The 20,133-nt window shown below is 38.5% G+C and overlaps 1 protein-coding gene across 3 annotated transcripts in view; it reads right to left on the bottom strand.

Moving 5' to 3' along the window:
• Positions 1 to 922: 922 nt before the first annotated feature.
• cdin1 (CDAN1 interacting nuclease 1) overlaps positions 923 to 20,133 on the bottom strand; it is a 54,976-nt gene continuing 35,765 nt past the window's right edge. For all 3 annotated transcript variants that reach the window (XM_011490238.4, XM_011490240.4, XM_078940421.1), the window contains one exon: positions 923 to 2,025. In XM_011490238.4, coding sequence (XP_011488540.1) covers positions 1,863 to 2,025 — 163 coding nt within the window. In that variant the 3' untranslated portion in view covers positions 923 to 1,862. The remainder of the gene's footprint in view (positions 2,026 to 20,133) is intronic.

Below are 20,133 nucleotides of genomic sequence, written 5' to 3'. Positions count from 1 at the left end.
CCCTGGTAAGGCAGTAGGGTTGGGTTTAACTGGACACATGGGGACAGTTGTTTTGTACCACATGGAGCAGGGTGGGGGCTGACAGAGGAAGCCACTGCCGCCTGGCGACCTCGCGGTGACCCAGTGGCCCTTCTCATGGAGGGATCAAGGCCTAGAGGGGAGCAGGCTGCGGGTTAGCAGTTTAAGGGTAACAAATCAAGCAACACTTTAATGGTATTTAACCCCCACATACCGCCTCTCTGCAACTGCATGAAGAGTGCACGACTAAAGCAAGGAAAATCACAAAAAAATAGGTTAAAAGGAAATAAAGCAGTCAATTTTGGTCATTGTAAAAAATAAATACAACCACATCTTATATTCAGATCTTAGAAAAAGACGTAATTCAACTATTTTTGGTTCCACCGACAACATGGAGAAAAGGCACCACACACACGAAGAATACCTTGTGATGGAAAGTTCTTCACCTCTTCCCTTTCTTTGCTCTTATCGTTTTTTCTGTGCCATAAAAAGGGAACGGGATAGGGACCTCCTATGGGCAGTGCATATCTGCCTCTAAAAGCATCAGTCAACTTTATGTTCACCTCTGCTTCTCATAGCCTTGCTGTGTTTCTTCCATCAGTATCTGCTCATAAAACAGACCGGGGTTATAAAGATGTGCAACAGAAAACCACTACATAGTCATACACTTTTACATAGTAATCAGATGTTTCTATGGGAAGAACTTGCAGGGAGACAAAGAAGAACAGATCAGCTTGAGGGTGATAATCCATTTAAAACATTTAATTTTTAACAGTAAAAAGAAAAAGTTTTATCCCAACATATGAAGTTCTTTTTGGTTGAACATAAAAATGTATTAAAAAACTTAAAAATGTTTGAAAAAAATACATTTAAGGTGAAATAAAATGCACACAAACACACGATATTTAATATATTTCATATTTTTATTATGTAAAGCAAGCATTTTGTTACTTTTTTATTTTCAAATAGATTTGATCATTTCTTGTCAAATATTTTGAATGACGAGGTATTCCAAAAAAAAAAAAAAAAAAAGGTAATTGTCCAGGATTTTCCACATTTAAATGAAATAATTACAAGAATATCAATCACTCAGTATTGAGAAAAAGTAATTAAAATTAGTCCAAACACTAAGCAAGACTGAGTATTTAGGTTAATTAATTTTAAATTCTGGAGGACGTTGGATGGAAATTTTGGCATAACTTTTGAATGGAACAATCCATTTAAATGAATGTCCTCTGTTTATGCATGTCTGTTGAGAAATACAAAAAGAAATGTGGGGGGGAAAAGGTCACAGTGAGGCCAGCTTAAATCAGAAATCATCCTGTTTAGCCCTCCTGAAGAGAGACTGAGAGGGCACCGAGTGACGCAGGTGAGAGACAGACGTCCACCAAACATCCAGACCGCACCTCTCTTATCTGCCAATGGAACGGAGGAGGAAGGAGTGACAAAGGCCAGGGCTTTGGGAGTGATAAGGAAGGGTCTTGTGTCCTGCTTTGGTTCTGATCGTACTGTGGGTGTCCTCTGCAAGAGGCCATCCAAGAGCCAGGTAGTCCTGCACAAGCAGTCTGGTTTTTCACAAATACAGAATGTGGTTATGTGTTTTATGTGCAGTCACTTTAAGACAGAGAATGAACAAAACAAGAGATGCAGAAACAGGGGGTCAGGTGGAGTTCAGGGCAGATTTTTCACGAGTCCTATTACGCTACAGGAAAACCAAATTGCTTCCGGATCTAGGCATCCACCCCTGCATAGTTCATAGTCCACCTCCTAGCCTCCCTCCCCTTTCCTCCCATTCAACCTTCCATCCTTCTAATTTATCTTTTATCACTTCCGACTTTTCTCAATCATTGTCCTCCTTCTGTGCTCTCTGGTGATTGTTGATGGGTGGCATGGCAAAGGGTGACTATGTCAGTGGGGAAGCAGTCTTTGAGTAGGATACCTCTGTCTCTTTGGCAGTCTAGCTCTCCAATAAAACCATACCAGTATATGACAAGTCCTGGACCAAACCTGAAACGAAAAACAAAGAAAATCATTTTCAGCTGAAGTATGTGCATGTTAAAGCTTTTTTTGGATTTTAAAACCAAAGGTAAAAAATATGTAGTCAGTAAGATGATATGAGTGAGATGCGTCTACAGCAGATAAGTCGGCCCATGGATGTTTATTGGATCAAGATCCAGGAAACTTTTACTAAATAAAACTAACAAGAAAAATCTCCAGGAAGATAAAATTCTTTCTAACAGGCTGATACACACTTGATCACATTACAGTGGCAATGAAGTAACAATAATATGTGAAATTTCAAAGTCCTGCACCAAGGCCTCTGTATCCTGTCATCAGAAGCTTTTGGCACAGAACAGAGCAGGCAGAGGTCGACACAAAGCCTGTGACTTCAGCTTGCTGCATCTGGTGGTTAATGTCTCCCAGGCCAGCAGTGTCCAGCTGTTTCATTCACATGTGCTTTGAAAGTAAAACAACTTTGTGTTAGGTGGTTTGCACGATTACTCTTGATGGCTATCAAGGACTTGTCCATCAGATGAAAAAATGTAAATCCATACTGTTTAAAAATGTGTGTTTTCCTGCAGTCTTCTAGCCTGCAGCTGTTTTTCTTTAATCCTGAAGCTACTGCAGACTGGATTTGGTTCTGCTGGTGTCCAGGATCCTCTCTGGAATGTGAAACAGTATTTTACAACTTCACGAAGGAAATAAATTATGTGTAAAAGTATTAGCTAAGCCCGACAGAGCACCCGTGGCCCTTCTATGCCTCAAATAGATCATACCTATTCTTTGAACATTTGCTGCAACGCATGAAGCCTTCGCCGCTGAACTTTGACTGGCGAGCACTTAAGGTCCCACATGCATGACCAGATTCAGGGAGCTGAAACAGCTCTAGTCCCTGGTACTGTTCTCAGACAGTTAACAGTGTTGTGAAGCCTCAGGAGATCTAGACAGGAAGCTAGCCAAAGAGCTACAGAGGAGAGTGGAAGTTCACTTCCAAGGTAAAGTACACAAAAACTTCAATCTAAAATGTATTATTTAAGACTGAAAATTTGACTCAAATACTATGTTGACACTTTGTGTGGTTACATTCTACGAGGTTGTAATGAATATTTTGATAACTGACTTTAGACTTTGACATTCTATTGTGACAACTTCAGTTCTAAACGTGTGCATGGACTGATCAAACCTTGCAGGCTGTACATGTGATGTGTTGACTAAGCTTTGCGGGAATCCATGTTTTACATATAGTACTTCTATAGAGACAGACACATGTACAAGATGATTTGTGAGAATACATGGCCACCCCTCCTCTCCATGCTTCTGCACTCCGCTCCTGCGTTCTGCGCCGCACAGTTTGTGGTTTACAGCGCTGTATCTATAAGCAAAAGAGGCCAAAGCCAACAGGCCTGCAGAAAACCTGCAAGTTCACTTCAATGTCACACACACCGCAGCGTCTCTGAGCAGCCAAGCTCAAGAAACCGTCATTTCCCTGGTCTGCTGCTGCGCATGTGTAGCATCTCTTAATATGGAAATGTTATGGAACCCAATCTAAACATTTACATTAGACAACTTGAGGAAAAGGGTTATTCTCGTTTTTCTATTAAGCCGCTGTGCTGAACGTATTTCCTGTGCACTGGATGGGAAGAAAAGAGGTTTTGAGCAGTTGAGAGGGGGGAACTCTGTGAAAAGGTTAAAACTGTACATCAAAAGATAAGACAGTGGAGCATGATACATCATGTCCCAAGTCTGTCAGGGGAGGGCCGAGCACAAATTAAAACTAGCAAAATTATAAACACTGGGGAGCAATGTCACCAAGGTCTTTCCATGCTGAAAATAAAATAAATGAACTTTGAAACCCACTCAGCATTAATACTAGTGAATCCTACAAGGACCTTGAGGAAAAAAAAAAGTGAAATCGAGCGTAGGAACAATAACAGAGGGGGAGGGTCAGGGGATGACTACATTAAATACTTAAAAAAACAAGAGCAAAAAAAAAAATAAAAAAATAAAAAAGAAAGAAAAAAAACATTGTAAACGTTCCTTTTTGTCCTTTTTTAGTTTGTGCAGTGATAATTAAGGAATTAACCTGAAATGTAGTTTAAATTTACAAGCAAATGATGGTTCATTATGTGGGCTTGCAAACCTTAACCTGGCGTGTAGTTATTACACAGACCAGTACTAAGTCAGACCAACTCACTTTCAATAAACAATAAAACCAATAAAACCTAAGTATGTAACAAGGCAGTAAAATTGTTTGTGAAATGCAGCTAATTTCAGCAAGAGGACCACTTGACAAGTCTGGGCGTGGGCTGCGACTGCCAGCCATGCTTTTGTTAGTGTTAATGAGCGACTGGTGGTCACATTTTAAGCAGGTGCCAAGTAGCTTACTAGAGGAGCTTAATGAGAGCAAGACACTCAGGAACAAAAACGCTTAAATGGAGAAGAGGGAGCGTTATTAGCTGGCAGGACACAAACTGCATGATGTGAAGCCAAGCCTCTGAAAGAGCGGAGTGCTAAATGATACCTCTGCATTTTAAATACTCAACCAATGTAATTCAGAAAAAGGGTGCTGCTTTTAAAATATAGAAACACTTTGGAAAGTTAAAAACGCTGATGTCTACTGGAAAAAATATTAAGAGCATATTTTCAACCATGTTGCATCATCTATTATTTGTACCACAAAGTGTTCATGAAGTGAGAAGAGGAAGTTATTTCCAAGCAAAAATATTTCACAATCTTCTTAAAGTGCTCCAAAAACTTTCTTCCATTGGTGTTGTGTCTCAACTGCAGTCAATCCAGTTTAAGAGGGGAATTTTTACCATAAAGTAATGTCAAAGACTTTGCTTGTTTTTCTGCAATTTTTGCTTGTTGCCTTTTTCTTCCTGCACCTAAGCTATATTGACTGATTTACTCAAAAATTCTTACTAAATGTTTATCATTTATACATTAAATACATTTATCATGTATTTAATTAATGTCATCCCTAAAACAAGGACAAAATAAATTAAGTGATAGAATTAGATAAAATTCAAATAAGCATATTTGGATCTAAATTTGTATGACAAGAAACATTTCAATAAATAAATATTTTAATCAATGAAACACATGCTTTCCTCAACTAATTCATCCTCTCACAGTTTGTGTCGAGATAGAAGGTCAACGGAAAAACCCCAGAGTTAAATGTTTCAATCCATGGCACAAATCGAGGTTTATTTGATGTGGCACATTTAGTGAGAAATACTTGAAACCAACCACTTTGGCTAAAATAAATCACATTACGTGATGAATTATCAATAGAATCAAGACAAATTTCCATGGAAAAGAAAAAAAAACAACCCTTGACTTCACTTTACATACCACACAGAGCCATTTTAAACAAAGCCGCCAGCAATGATTTAGGCAGAGCAAGTCTCTACCTGAAGGTGAACTCTACGTCTCTGAGGTCTCTCTATAAAGACTTCTTTGTTTCAGAATCCATACATCAGGTTACAGGGCAGGGCCATTAAAGAACTGCCAAACATTAGATTTAGCCAGTTTTTTCTCTGCATTTCAGAATGCAAGTATAAAACCTGCTCAGCTTTAAAAACTAAAAAAAAAAACAGATGGCTATGACATTTATCAGGAAAAAAGTTTATATGAATAAAAGTATTTGTGTTAAAGAAACTCTGTGTATATTGCAAATGACATAAAATATGCCTCTTTAAAGAAAAATGCTCATTTTTATGGGTCAGTCACTGCTAGTGTCTACATTAGGTATTTTATGTCACCTCCGTGTGTGCTATAGGTGCTTTAGCTGGGTGACTGCTAACTGTAAATCTAGCTGTTTGCGTATTTCAATGCCCGTGCAGTAGTTGTTTGTAGAGAGTCAGCTAGTGTGACGATGATGACACGAATGATAAGTAAAGCTTTTGTGCACAAATCAAATATTTAAAAGCTGACTTTGCCTAAAGGGGCATCCTGGAACAAGTGGGTAAATAGTCCATTATAGCAAACTCTACAGCCTGCTCATCATAAACAATGGGAACTGAGAAGAAGATTTAACTTCTCTGAAACAACTTGTTAACATCTCGAGAGCTAAGATTAGTGGACTCCTTTTTTCCCCCCGTCTTTCTTTCTGATTTGTTTTTAATGATATATACTCATTTTACCTTATTTATCCGTTTGCAAAGACTGAATATTTTTTTAATTCGTATTAGCTTAACCAACTGGGACAACATAATAAAATTGAACAGAGGGCAGGATGTTGACCTTTGTTGAAAGTGCTTCGTACTGTTTGTATTTAATACCCTTGTTTGAGCACTGCAAGTATTTAGCAAGATTATAGTGCAAACACAATGTTCATTTTTTTAAGGTTTTGCATGTTCTTTAGCATTTTGTGGGGAGGTGTACCTTGGCATGTTTAACCTAAACACTTTAAAAGAAAGAAATGAAAATGAATGCATTGGAATAAAAAATTGTTGCTTTAAGTATGCTTTAAGGTAATAAGAAGGATGGCTGTGTGCTGACTAAACTATGAGAACGGCTGTGACTCCCGGATTCCTGCTCAGCACTGAAGACTGTAACGTATTTTGTTGAAGTATTTTCAATTACCGGTAGACTTTTTTGGTGACTTAAATATTTTAGCTACTTTAACATTTTATTCAAAAAAACAAAAGAAAATTGTTTAGAAATAGTTAAAAAATTTCAAAATGATTTATTTGTAGGACATTTTGACATTAAAACGTAATATCTGAAAATATTTGAAGTGGAATATCTAAAAACTTCATAAAACGACAACAACAGGTTCCAGACATATGGTTTAGCTTCAAGTCACAGTTTTTGTAATAATACTGAAGTTGTAGTAGTGTAGTAGTACATGTAGTAGTGTTAAATAATACTAGTATTTAGAATACTAAAATTGGTAATTCATTAGAACACTTGATAAGTGATAAATATTTTTAGGAATTATTTAGATTGAATAACCTATTTCTGATAGTAAAAATCTAAAATAGAACAGTACAAAACTAGCCCTTCTTTTTGCACTTTGAAAAAAACAGCAAACACCTAACATTTTTTCCATGAACCTTCCAACACCACAAGTTTTTATCTAAAATTATCAGAAAAACCTCCTTCGACCTCACTTCCCCCCAAAAAAGCTCTTAGCCACGCTCTCACACTAACCCAAAACTTATCACCCAACACACTCACGCACAATCTGACAGCAAACTGATAAATTGAGTTCTACATGATTATGTGATTAAGCTGATAAACATTAGAATGATTTCAACTCTGAGAGCACAGGGGGAATATGTGGAAACCTTGCTCCAGGCACCATGCGAGTCTTACAAACAGCAACTGTTTGTATGACACTGGGATTTCCAAACATTTTCCAGCTGAAGAGGCGAGTTTTAATCAGTGTTTGGAACTCGTTAAGTCTCTTAACTAGGCATGTCGCCTTACACATTAGCAGCACATATCTGAGGGACAAGTGTGCTCTGTGTGTGACCTGTGTGAGCCGTCCCCTGTCAGATCTCTCGCGTCACGGTGAAACAAGTTTTGACGCACTCCGGTCTGTGTTGGATGTAGAGTCAAACCAAACAAGGTGTGGTCTAACTATAGTTTTGTCCACTATTTAAAAGTTGGTCCAAACAGCAGAGGGGAAACTGAATACACAACCAAACAATCAAACAAAAGCAGCTCTGTCAGGACAAAAGACCGCTCTAGAGTAAATGTTAGGACTTTTTTTTTTCCTCCAAAGTTAGAAGGCATTCATGATTTTCACCTTCATAAACTGTTAGCAGCCTGTCGGGTCAATGGAATTTTTGAAATGCGCTGGCTGAATAAGGGTTAACATTCAGATAGTCGGAGCACACTTGATCTTTTCTCAGATATCGACTCTCCATTCCCTATAATGGCCCTCTATATCATGAAAATGGCTTGATCTCTTCAGTTACTGCACTCTGATTGGGTATTCATTAAGACTATCTGGCAATATTATTAAATTATACTATCCTGATGGCCACAAATGGTATCTCCTTTACAACAACTTCCGCTATGAAGCAGGCATTTTAAAAGTAGTTACAGGACAGGATTAAATAGACGTTTGTACAATTTTGCTGGGGAAAAAATGTTCAAAAGGCAAACAATACATGCTTTCAATGTTTTGGGGAAAAGCTTAACCATCTGTAAAGCCAATTAAAGTAAAATGAGTTAATTTGGAATATCTTTCCAGCGAGTCCCGCTAGCCTTTGATGAGTCCCTGTGTCTGTGTGTTCTATGTCGAGACAGGAAGCACCCCATGGTGGGGAGTGAGCCGGGTGGGGGCAGATACACTGTGCAGACAGAGAAGACCACATCGTCATGGGGATACATGCTCCTTTAACCTGTTACTGTGAACTCCCAGCAGTCCTGGCCGATAATTGCAACTCGTCTCTGGGGAAACACAGTCAAAGGCAGACAGAGGGACAAACATTTTGTATCTGCTGCTCCTCCTTGCCCTGCTCACTCCCGGTCTTAATCCTGCCCTTAAGCCTGATGGCTAATGTGTTTTCAATTTGGGATGATCCCCCCCCACTACAGGCATGGCCCTAATCAACAACAGTTTGTACTGTAACCCTATCTGGCCCAGCTAGGGCTAGCGTCAGTTTGACCGGGCGCCTGCAAATCTGATGTGTCCAGTAAGGCAGAGTGTGTATATGTATAGATTTCATGTTTACATGTGTGGTCATTAACATCTAAGCCTCAGACTTGTTTTTTTGTCCTCCACTTTTGCCATTAGATTAAACATATATACATCTATGTACATTGATTACAACTAAGCACAGTTACTTCACACTTTACAAATGAAACATATGCCTTTGACCACAAGTGTACATAAAAACAATGATTATTCATTTTGAAATGCTTTCTGTAGAAACCTTGCATTCACCAAAACAGATGATCCATAGATGTATTTGTTTTTTTTCCCCATTTCTGTTAGATTTTAGAGGATTTTCTTTTAAAGGACAAAGGCTTATTGCTAATTCTCTAAACAAGATGAAGTGTTCCAACGTGACTAAAAAAAAAAAAAAAAAAAACATCAGTGGCTCCTTCTCTCTGGGAGGTTCAGGTTAGATCTAATATAAATCTCACCATCCCATGGAGGGCTAAATCAAAAGTCATGGAAAAGGCAGGTGTGAATATTTGTTGTGTAGGCCTCCTGACCCCTGCATCCATGAGAACAACTCTGCCCCAAAATTAGAGCGCAGTCTCTAATGTCTCCCTGAGAGAAAAAGAGGCCTGGCTTTCATCCAAGTCAGCACCTTTGGAAGTGCAGTCATGTTACCACCACTAAATCAACATGTCAGCACCCAGCCTAGTGAACTTCTCCAACCAGACTCCACTGCTTACGGCTACCTTACACACCTAATGAATTGGTGTGAATGCCTATCTGTCTGTTAAAACCTAAGACAAAGGAGTTAGGAGAATGAAAAAAAGTGGGGGGAAAAGAACAACGATTTTATTTTAAACTTCACTCCAAAACTACGGCTATGTCCACCCAAACGGTGAATTTGGTCATGTTCCATAAGTGGGAAGTTGTCAGAACAAGCCAGCCTAAGCCAGGTAAAGGTGTGTTCACCTTCAACCTTGTTCCAAGTGTCTAAAATGGATGTGCCTCAAGGAGAACGGAGGTGAAGGCCAGTGTGTGCTCACTACACAGTCTTGTTTACATTCCTATATGTAATTTTAGCCCCCAGGGGGAGCAAAGCAGGGGGGCAACATATCGTTGGGGTTCGTCAGTGTTCAATGGGATAGCCAATGCAATGGCGGGACTTGGACATCTGGGGGGCACATAAATACATATAAAGATGAAAGAAAATAAGCCCCAGAAGTAAAGATAAACCAACCTACCAATGCCATTTAGGTTTATTTCTTAATGGTTTTTACAATTAAAAATGAGAAGATACAGATTAAATGAACATCTTCTCCATATGTGTAACTACATACATGTTTGTCTAAGTAGCGGCAAATACCACAGCAAGACTTAGTCTTACTAACAGCCACAGATGACACATGATACCCACAGTGTTTTTTGCTGACAATCAGGGGTGCAAATCTAATTTCATTGTAGTTTTTAAAAATTTGCTATGCAAACAAAACAATAATCCTTGCTTAGAAAGGAAAGAGTTGGGGGTGGGCTTATGTGTGCATGTTGGGATTTGTCTACTTATTACTCCCAGTCCAGAGCATCCCTTCAAAAGAGCAAGGAAGCATAATGTCCGTTATGTTTGCAGGGTTCGTGTGTGAACACACGTGTAACAGAGAAGGAGAAAGAGGCTCAGAGCTTATCGAAACTAATTAGGCAAGGGATCAGGGTGGAAGTTAAATACTGGGCTACATGTAATGAAAGAAGCAGAGTGAGGGACATCTAGGGGTCAGGTCCACACCAAACAGTGGTCCTCAGGCAATCTGGTATTGATTTTTTACCCGTTTGGGGAAGAAGGAGGATGGGAGGGAGGGAGGCCACGGAAAGGCAGCAGAGCAGAGTCTAAGGGTCTCGTGAGTTGTCAACTTGACAGTTTAACCCCTTTTGGAGTAGAACAAACAAACAGAAGGATCTTCTAGGCTGACAGCGTTGATCTGTCATAGCGATGACACTGCAAAGCCCCACACAATGCCCACACAGGAGGAACAAGTGGGGAGCAAGACGGGAGGGTGAGTTAATATGAACAGGGACATTCCCCAATGGTAAGAAGACTGATAGTTTCCTCAAATATTTTAAAAAAGGTCTTTCTCGTATCAACAGTCTTCTTTCTATCAAATTAGTTTAGTTTAAAATTAGGTAAGGATTAATATTATGTAAATAGGGACAGATCTTGGATGTGATTGTCCATTGTGAATCATTGTGATCGTCTGCAGATACACAGATGTCAAAGCTCCTCTGATGTCATTCAGTCCGTCACCCCCAGCCCCTTCCTTCCTCAAAATGCAAGAAGAGCCTTTCACTCTTCCTTCAAGACTGCCTCATCATTTTGTCACATTGCCAAAGGGGATTCTATTAGTCTGGTCAGCTCTCACTTATACTTTACAAATACATAAACAAACGGAAAGGACGGCTGACAGAGCTAAGGCATTCACGTGAAATTAGAGTGGCCTCTATTGTCCCTTTATGGCCTGGGAGTGCTCCATCATGACGGATGCTGCTGGGTCCTTCACTTGTCAGAAGTTGTCAGAGAGGCAGGGAGTGTGGATACACACAGTTGACAGGTAATCTTAATGTCTTCAATTAGTCCAATTAAACCTGTCATAAACAATTGGAATGGTATTCAGCCAAACAACACAAACACATAAATGGAGGCACAACAGCAGAGATGTACACACTCACATCCAAAGGTCTGCAGGGTATTAATGAGAAAGGTAATGGATAAATCAGTGAACGGTTGACTTCTCTTTTGTATCAAGGAGGGGTGTGTCCCCATCCCTTGCTCTCAGCTGTGCACTGCTGCTTTCTACCTGGTCAGTTCAAATTGTACCATCTCCTTTCATTAGCCCATTGCAGGCTGAGAATCTGAAGGGCCGTGACAAAATTCATCTGAGACGAGGGAGAGCAGATTGCCTGAAGCAGGTGCTATAAGGGAGATAAAACAAAAGCTGCACCTTTGTAGAGCTGTGTGTGCACAGATGAACTTTTTGCGTGTTTCTCAGAGAGATTTTTCCTTGGTCTTCACCTTCCATTCCTCTTCTTGCTTTGGTAAATAGATAATGACACAAAAGTGCTTTAAAAAACAGAAGGGACCACAGAGAGATCAGCCATGCACACTATTGGTGCGTTAACAAAGCAGCGGTGAAATCTAAATATTATTTTCAGGGTGACTAAAACCGCCCCCGCCTTTGTGTGCCAAAAATGTGAAATTGCAAGAATTGCTAGACTTTTTTTGTCTTTTATTCATAGGTGGTACCAACATGCCATTCATCTGCTTTATCCTCCTTATCTTTCTTTTATGAAAATACAATCAACTGCCTGTAATTTCTATTTTCTCCTGGGATAATACACAAATCTGCAGGAATTATACATTTAAATGCATCAAACAAAATGTGCTTCGAAAAAAACCCAGTTTCATAAATTGTGCTAGGTTAACCATCAATATTTGAGGAGCTCTACGTTCACATACCCCTGATATTGTGTAAATACACTCTGGAAACCCCCACATCAAGCATCAGCAAAGGGGTTTTAAAGGCAGCATTAGTCTTTGGACATCCGAATGAACAAAACACATAAATGCAACACACACGCACACACAAAAGATGTCCACGTGTAAGACCACGATGTTGGGTTTCATTCAAGAAGTCAACCTAGAGCAACAAGACAAACCAACAGCTATCACCAAGATCTGTGATGGATCTTTAACTCCATTTTGATCCCAACTTCAAGTGACAGCTGGTAAACCATCTAAGAAAGAAAAAAAAGGAGAAGGAGAGCAGGAAAGAGAAAAGCCGTCACAGGGAAGTTGTAATAGGAAATTGCTGTTGGCAACTATTTGTTCAAGCACCAGAATTTTTTTTTTTTAATGCCAACCCAGCGCGCCCCCATTGGAAAACGGGGAAGGTCCCTCTAATGAGTAATCTATTTCAAAGCAGTCGTGTCTGGGCATGACAGTTTACTGAGAGGCTTGAAGAACTGGTAATTACCAGTGTTACGGAGCAATTAATGAATATTACACTGCGGCACTCATGGTGGTGACTGTCAGCTCCCCAATAAAAATGAGCACTCTTCAGCTAAAGGGTGACATTAATTGGGCCCTTAATGACTATGCAGAGGAACCAAGCCAAATAGGAACAAAACAGGGGACTCACTCTGACAATAGCAGAGGGCTGGAAATTGGACTAAAAATGAGATTAATTGCTGTTTAGAAAAAAAGATGGAAAAATGTGGTAAAGGAACGAGGGAGAGAGGGGTTAGAATTACAGGGTGCATAGAGCAAGAACTGTTCATACCGGTGACAATTCAATTAATTATTTTACACTGTAGTTTCTCTCTTTAAAGAAATGTAGAGCAGCCTTAAAGTTCAGTTTTTGGCTGTCTGGCTATAGAGCCCAAAATATAAACAAGTACTCATACATTTCCAAGATAAAGTCAAAGGGTTTTTATGATTAAAAACATCCACAGTAATTTTAAAAATACATGACGACGTTTGCATTATTTTCCTGAATGTACAAACATGCCCAAATGTCTCCAATTGTATTATATCTATTTTTCTACCAAACTATACATATGTATTTTTAAATACTTAGAATTAAAAGTATTAAAAAAAACTCAGACAAGGATATTGTCTTAGAATAAAATATTCTAAATTACAGATTAGATTTGAAGTGTCCTCGAACACTTAAAATCCTAAAATGTTCCGTAAAAACATGAGGCAAAGAATTCCCCAAAAGAAAATCTACCACACTGCAAGTTTACCACCTCCAGAAATGTTTGTTTAGAAGAAGATCAAGGATGTGCTGAAGAGATAAAATAAAATCACGATTAATGGTACAACATCTAGGCATCCACTGAGCACCACCTGAATATGCAAGCTTCAATTTGCGTGAAAAAAAAAATGCATGCAAAACATGTAGACATTTGCATACATTTCGAATTCTGGATTTCCTTCCTATTTAAATATGCAGTTAGAAATAGTCCAGCACTGCCTCTTGCACTGTCACGCTGTACACTCACACTGTCATTGGTCCTGATAGAACTCTTCGGCTTCAAAGGCAGCTTTGCAGTGGAGAAAAGAATGAGCAAATATTTGAATTGCAAAAACACATCATTTTCTGAGGGGAGAAAATTGAAGACAACTTTTTAGAGGCCAAGGCGATCCCAACCCCCAGCAAACCAACTTCTGTGCAAAGCATTAAAAAAGTCAACACATTCATAGCTTAAGCTCTCTGCCTACAAATTTACCATATCCAAATTTGTGTAATAGGCTATGACATACTTGTGAGGGGCTTGCAGGGGTAAAAAATAAATAAATAAATAAAACTTTAATTTGAGGAGAAAACCATAAAATGTTTAAGGTGCTGCCATACTAAGATGAAATCCACCATACAAATCCAGGGACCCCAATCATTTGACACAGGTTAGACTACAAAATGAAGTGCAATTAGTAATTTAAGTCTTATGTAGAAGCTTGAAGAGAGGATCACATCTATTTTTGCTACAAATTTCAATGTAAATAATGAGAACTTCTGAATCTAAAAGCACATTTTTGGTCATGCAAAAATAAGGATTTTTTTTCCAAGGGTTTTTGCAGCGACTTCAGAGAGCTATATCTAGTGGTTTCTGTTGGATGTCTAAAAATAAACAAAGCAATATATTACCTTTAAAAGTTCCTTTAAGTTTAGCCATGAAATCCATTGAGGCAACTGCATAAAATTAAATAAACATCCTTAAAAATAAAGTCTTAGATTTCGAATATTCTGAACACAAAATAAGGATTACCCAAAGCAAATTGAAACATTCTCCACATCCAAACCCAACCAACAGGCTACGCAACTCTTTTAAGGCCTATTTCTGGGTTTCCGGCTTATGCGTAGACAACCTGGAGACAAGTTTGAGCAGAAATCAAATCTGAGTGATTGATAGCTTTACTTCAGAATGACCTCTGTCTCTATGGGCTTTTGCCTTAAATCATTGTTGGTGATAAGGGCCCTCCGCCAGCGCTCACCTTGGTATGTTCACCAGCACAGCTTATCTACGGCAGGAGGAAGTATGAGTAATAACTAAAGACAAGCTACAACAAAACCACTAACTCCACCTTGTCAAACAAAATTTACAACATATATCCATTTGCCCCCCACCCCCACCCCCCGTGCTGCTGTTAAACAGTAATTATGAGCACCAAAGAGGATTGCGAGTTGAGAAGATTAACCAGTTACAGAATGGTGGGAGTATTTTGTTAATACCCATGATTTAAGCAGACTTCGCTTTAAATAATGAGGCTAGGACTAAAAAACTCCACCCTTCCCCATTCATTTGCAAAATTCTGGATGAGATCATTTAGTTTCAGTGTTGCCAAGACTGTGTGGGGAAGCCAAACTTTGAATGATGCAAACACAAAGAGGTTAGAGGTTGTAGTTTGACAAGGGAGCTGACAGGAAGTGGTGGCAGAGATTTTATACCCAACAATGCAAGACTTCTAAATAGTTTCCATTTGATTATATATGAAAATGTGTGTGCAGGACAGAAGGAGGGACATCAAGGAAGCAAGAGAGTCCATGCTCCACAGGCAGTCAAAATGAAAAGAGAGACCAAACATGACATCAAACGTTGCAATTAGCTGACCCCTTTCTCTCAGAGCCACAGTTTGGAAAGGACTGCCTTTAAAACTCTGATTAAAATATGTTTGCTTTCTCATTCAAAATGACATTTGACAAGGTTAGCAATATTTCAACTAACTGCAAAAACATTCTTGGAGACGTAATCCCTTTTTTCCATCAATTTGCAGGGGAGCAGGTAACCTCAGAGTGAGTTTCCCATGAACTCAGTGGTTCAGTTAGAAAACAAACCAACGAGAAGAGAAAGAAAAAAAAAAAAGAGGAGGGAGCAGTTCAAAGTTTCACTCAAGTGTGTTTTGTTTCACCCGGGCAGTTGAAACTAAATGTTTTCTGATCATTATTCAGAGCGTTCATCCCCTTTCTAATTCAAACCGCAGCATATATCTAAAACGGAGTAAGAGGTTTTTGTTTTTTTTTAACCAACATTTTAAGCAGAGAGCAAAGGGGAAGGCTGTCAGCAAAGTTCGTCACACTGGCAAATCCTCTCATCCAGATGAGAAGGGGTGTGGTGTTTAAATCTGTTATTTCCAGTAGGAAACTAAAACAGAAATTTCAATTAATGCAAGTGAATTTTAACTGAAGTCATCAATAAATACTTCTTTTTTTTTTGACTCGTACTACTGTGCAGCCAGTTTTTTCTTTGGGATAATTATAGTATAAGTTTAAAAAGCTATTAGCTTTAAAAAGAAATTTGGTTAAATTTGGTTAAAAAAAAGAATAAAAAACATGAAGTGTCTGCAACAGCTTTACAACTGCTGTGCTTAAATACTAGTTGAACTTTCCGTCATAAGCCCTCCACGAAACAGCTTCATTCTGCCTGTTCCCCTCCAATCTCAATGACACACAAGCATCTCTTTAGAAAATAAAATAGGAGTGTCATTTAAAATATACTCTATACATCCCTAAAAAGATGGATTCTTGATTTAACTTGGAGGAAAATTCAGGATGTGAATGTGGCAGACGTTTCCGAATTTAGTGGAAACGAGAAATGGATTTGACATCATTGCAGCGACTGTTTAAAAAGGGGGCGAGTGCAAGCCCAAAACTCTGAAAAGTTTATATTTCACTTGCTTAGAAATGTTTGCCTCTCTTATCTTGCATCAGTCTGAAGGAAAGGATTGAGTTGCATCCGTTTCAGCCTCCCGCTTCTGATCAAACGCTATCGACAACAGACATAGTTGGAATTTGGATAATTACTCTGGTAACTCCTTCAGGCCTATGCTAAAGGTTTACAAAGGTGAATTCCATTAATGAAAAACAAATGTTCAATATCAAAACAAGAGAGCTGTAGAAGCAATCAATTTTTGATGCACTTTTCTAGTGGAATCAGACAAAGTTTTTGCAGATGAATCTGTTGACCTGGTACAAACGTATATGAGCCCTAAGAACTGATGAGCAAAATCAGATGGTCAGATAAAGGCCTGGTTGTGTGTCTTTGATTACATATTCCCAGTAATACATAGGCATGCGGAGATATTCAAGCTATCAGGCAATCAGACCGCAGAGAGATGTGAAACTCAAACCAGAGGCAGGAGAGTTTTGAGCTGCCTGCGAGCAAAGTGGCAGAGAGGAGGGGCATACGATAAAAATCTTAAAAGATTTAAGAAAAATAATGTTACCAACAGATTTAAGTTTCAAACTTTAGTCAAGACAGTTACATTTTTAAATGAAAACATTGTATATGAATGAATTATCATATTCTGTAATTGTTTTACAACAATTAATGATTATTTTACTAGTTTATCATAAATATTTGCAGATATGCTAACAATACTCAATGGTTAAATTCATCTTTCTTAAAGATGAAAAAGTTGTTTGCGGCATTTATTAAAAAAAAGAAAAGAAAAAATGTAAATTACAAGGTCTCTGTTCAGAACTTTAATCTTTGCAGGAGAATCTACAAATAAAAATAACAGCAAATTTGTGTTTTACCGACTTTGTTTTCATCCGCTGTGTCCTCCAAAAAACACAAATAACCAAAGAAATTACTTCACTCAATTGAAACAATAACAGTGTCGGACACAAAACAAAAGGACTAAAAATTAAAAAACAAGCTAAAAATCAGTCAAGGGAAAAAGGAAGTAAGCACAAGTGGGAAAAATAGGAAAGGAGCAAAAGAAAACACGAAACAAGGTTATGTGAGGGACAGTGGACCTATAAAAAGAAGCCTACTGTCTGGGTTATCTATAAGGAACCACTTATCACAAGCGACCAGCTTCACACAGTGACTGATGGGTCTCCACAGACCACGAGGGCTCCCACATTATCTGGTACACACAGAGCTGCTTCTTAAAACACAAAAGGCAAAAATATGAAACATTTTTTTTGCTTGATTTTTTTTTCCTCCAGAAACAACACTTCATTTTTGCTCTGTTCATTTTATGCTTATTTACATGGATACAATACAGACAAACAAATACATAAATTAAAGCCAAGATAAGCTGACCAAATTGATGCATGGCATTTAGAGCATTTCAACAGCAAACCAAAGCAGCTCCTCTAATATTAAACCCTTAGACATTAGAACATTAGGGTGATACTTCAAGAGGTTCAAAAAACAAAATCAGAGAGTCAGATCAGAAGGTATAACTTAAAAAACGGTTTAAACCCAAAAAAACCCGTAAAAGGTACCAAAAGAGCAATTTCTAAAATAGTTTTTACAAAAATCTTTTGGCAGTGTACATTTTTCTTGATTAATGAAGTCACTTCCAACACTTCGTTTACTTCCACAGCTGTCTACAGGACACAGGAAGGATAATCAGAGATCCATATACCTGAGCTACAGATATGCTCTGGCTAAACCAAGTGACTGACAATTATTTTGTAAAAGCTGTGGAGCCGTCCGCATAAAGCCTTAAAAACAACAGTTATAAATGTTGAAAAGTCACCAAAAAGATATCATTTTGTTGTAGCCTTTTTCCCCTTAGTAAATGAACTTTTATTTAAATTAGATACAGAAAATTAGGCATAAATGCAAAAACAACTTTTTGAATATTTGCAAATCATAATTCCTGTCGATTTCTAAAAATGTTCAGCAGATGGATGCGTAACTTTTTAGATGGACAGTTTTATATTCAAAATCCCATTTTATAAAAAATATTACTCCAAGTTCAACATCACATTAGGTAATGTAGACCAGAATATCTGATAGACACTGAAACTCCTGTTGGACTGACCTTCCCAATTCATGCTTCTCCCCGAGCTTTTGACAAATGCAGTCGACTTCTTTCTGAAATTAAACCCAGCCAATTGGTATAGGAGGGAGAAAAATGAGAACGGAACATTGAGACTAAGAAAATAGGAGGGGGAAAGTGTGCTTCGTAACCCTGAAGTCATAAATCGTGAAAGCTGACAAAAAAATATCTGTGTTCATCTTTAAAAAGTTCCAGACCCAAACTGAAATTCACAAAGCAGACAGGCTTGCACCTCATTTTACTGGAGGCTTTTCTCTCCGTCTTACACTGTCACAGGAAACAGGTTGACAGGAGGAAGGGGTACATATCGCTTGTTCTGCTGTCTGTCCAGCCCCTCGTTGAGTGTACACAGCGGCCATGTCAAAGCGGCTCTTACACTCAGCAGTAAGTGACAAATTTGGGTAATGTATGCTTGCAATCCGACAGAAATAAATAGAAGACATGGAGGCTTAACCTGAGCTAAATCCTGAGGCTGTTGCAGACCTGAGAGTGCGGATTACACCCTTGACGCCTTAAACAATGCGCACAAATGTGCATCCTTAAAAGCATGAAATCCTTGAAGCATCAGAGCTGGCTTGTCATTTGCCATTAATATTCCAAGTTGCTTGTGCTTTGGGGGCCAGCATTACACTTCTTTGTGATGCTGTGCCCTAAAACAAACACTTGGAAAGCCCTAAAGGAGTCACCACTGTGCAGAGCTATTTTTCCTAGTGCTGGAATATTCTACGGTGGGTTGTCATAACAAAGAAAACAATAAAAGAGGCCACGTTCCTGCACCGCATGGGGCATTCATGACTATAAATACTGGAATGGCTATGCCAGAAGCTTCTGAATATTAAATTGTTCAATTAAAAAAAAGAAATACCCCAACTTGAATTTATATTAGGAACATAAAAGGAAAAAGCCAGCTGCACAATAAAATCACACAAGTAAGTCAGTTATTGCACAGACATAAAAAAAACAAGACGAAGTAACTTGACTATAGGCATCCGCTATTCTTCAAGAACTCCTGTAGGTATAGAGATTTTATCGTTCAGTCTCCTCTCACACATATCTGATGGGGACTTGAGGTAACGTATGGGTGGACACAGGTCTTAGAGGTGTCATACTGTCACCTAGAAGCGGCAGCACTTGCCTTAGGGGTGGTCCTGGGATGTCCAGCCACATTGTATCAGCAGAAGCCTCTGGTCATCTTCTCTCAGGTGACATGCCCTATCTGCTGTGGCTATGTGATGACCTTGCATCTGAGGCTTTTACTACTATTGTCTGAACACAGAACCATTAAAACTGCGTGTGATGAAGAGGCTTTAATGGAAGAATCATGTGGATGGTGAAGTTACAAATATCTATCAGCATTTTTATTCTTTTTCCACACTTTTTTTTGTTTTAAAAAGCTGGAGAAATAATCACATCAACTCAGAAATGGCTATCTCCAATTTATTTACTATAATAGATTTTCAAATTAAAATGATAGACACATCCATTAAAAGAAGATAGAGATGTTCCATTTTTAATTATAAAAAAAATATTCAATGTCAAGAACTGACAGGATTCCTATGGTTCTAACCAAATTAACCAAAAGTAAAAGTTAAAGCATACTGCTTTTTTTTCTTTAGACAATTTGACAAAAAGCTGATGGAAACAT

The sequence above is a fragment of the Oryzias latipes genome, chromosome 22 (genome assembly GCF_053564925.1).
Source record: "Oryzias latipes strain Hd-rR chromosome 22, Olatipes_Hd-rR_3.1".
NCBI lineage: Eukaryota > Metazoa > Chordata > Actinopteri > Beloniformes > Adrianichthyidae > Oryzias > Oryzias latipes.
The sequence above is the reverse complement of the archived record's forward strand: the minus strand, read 5'-3'. Positions and strand labels throughout refer to the sequence as shown.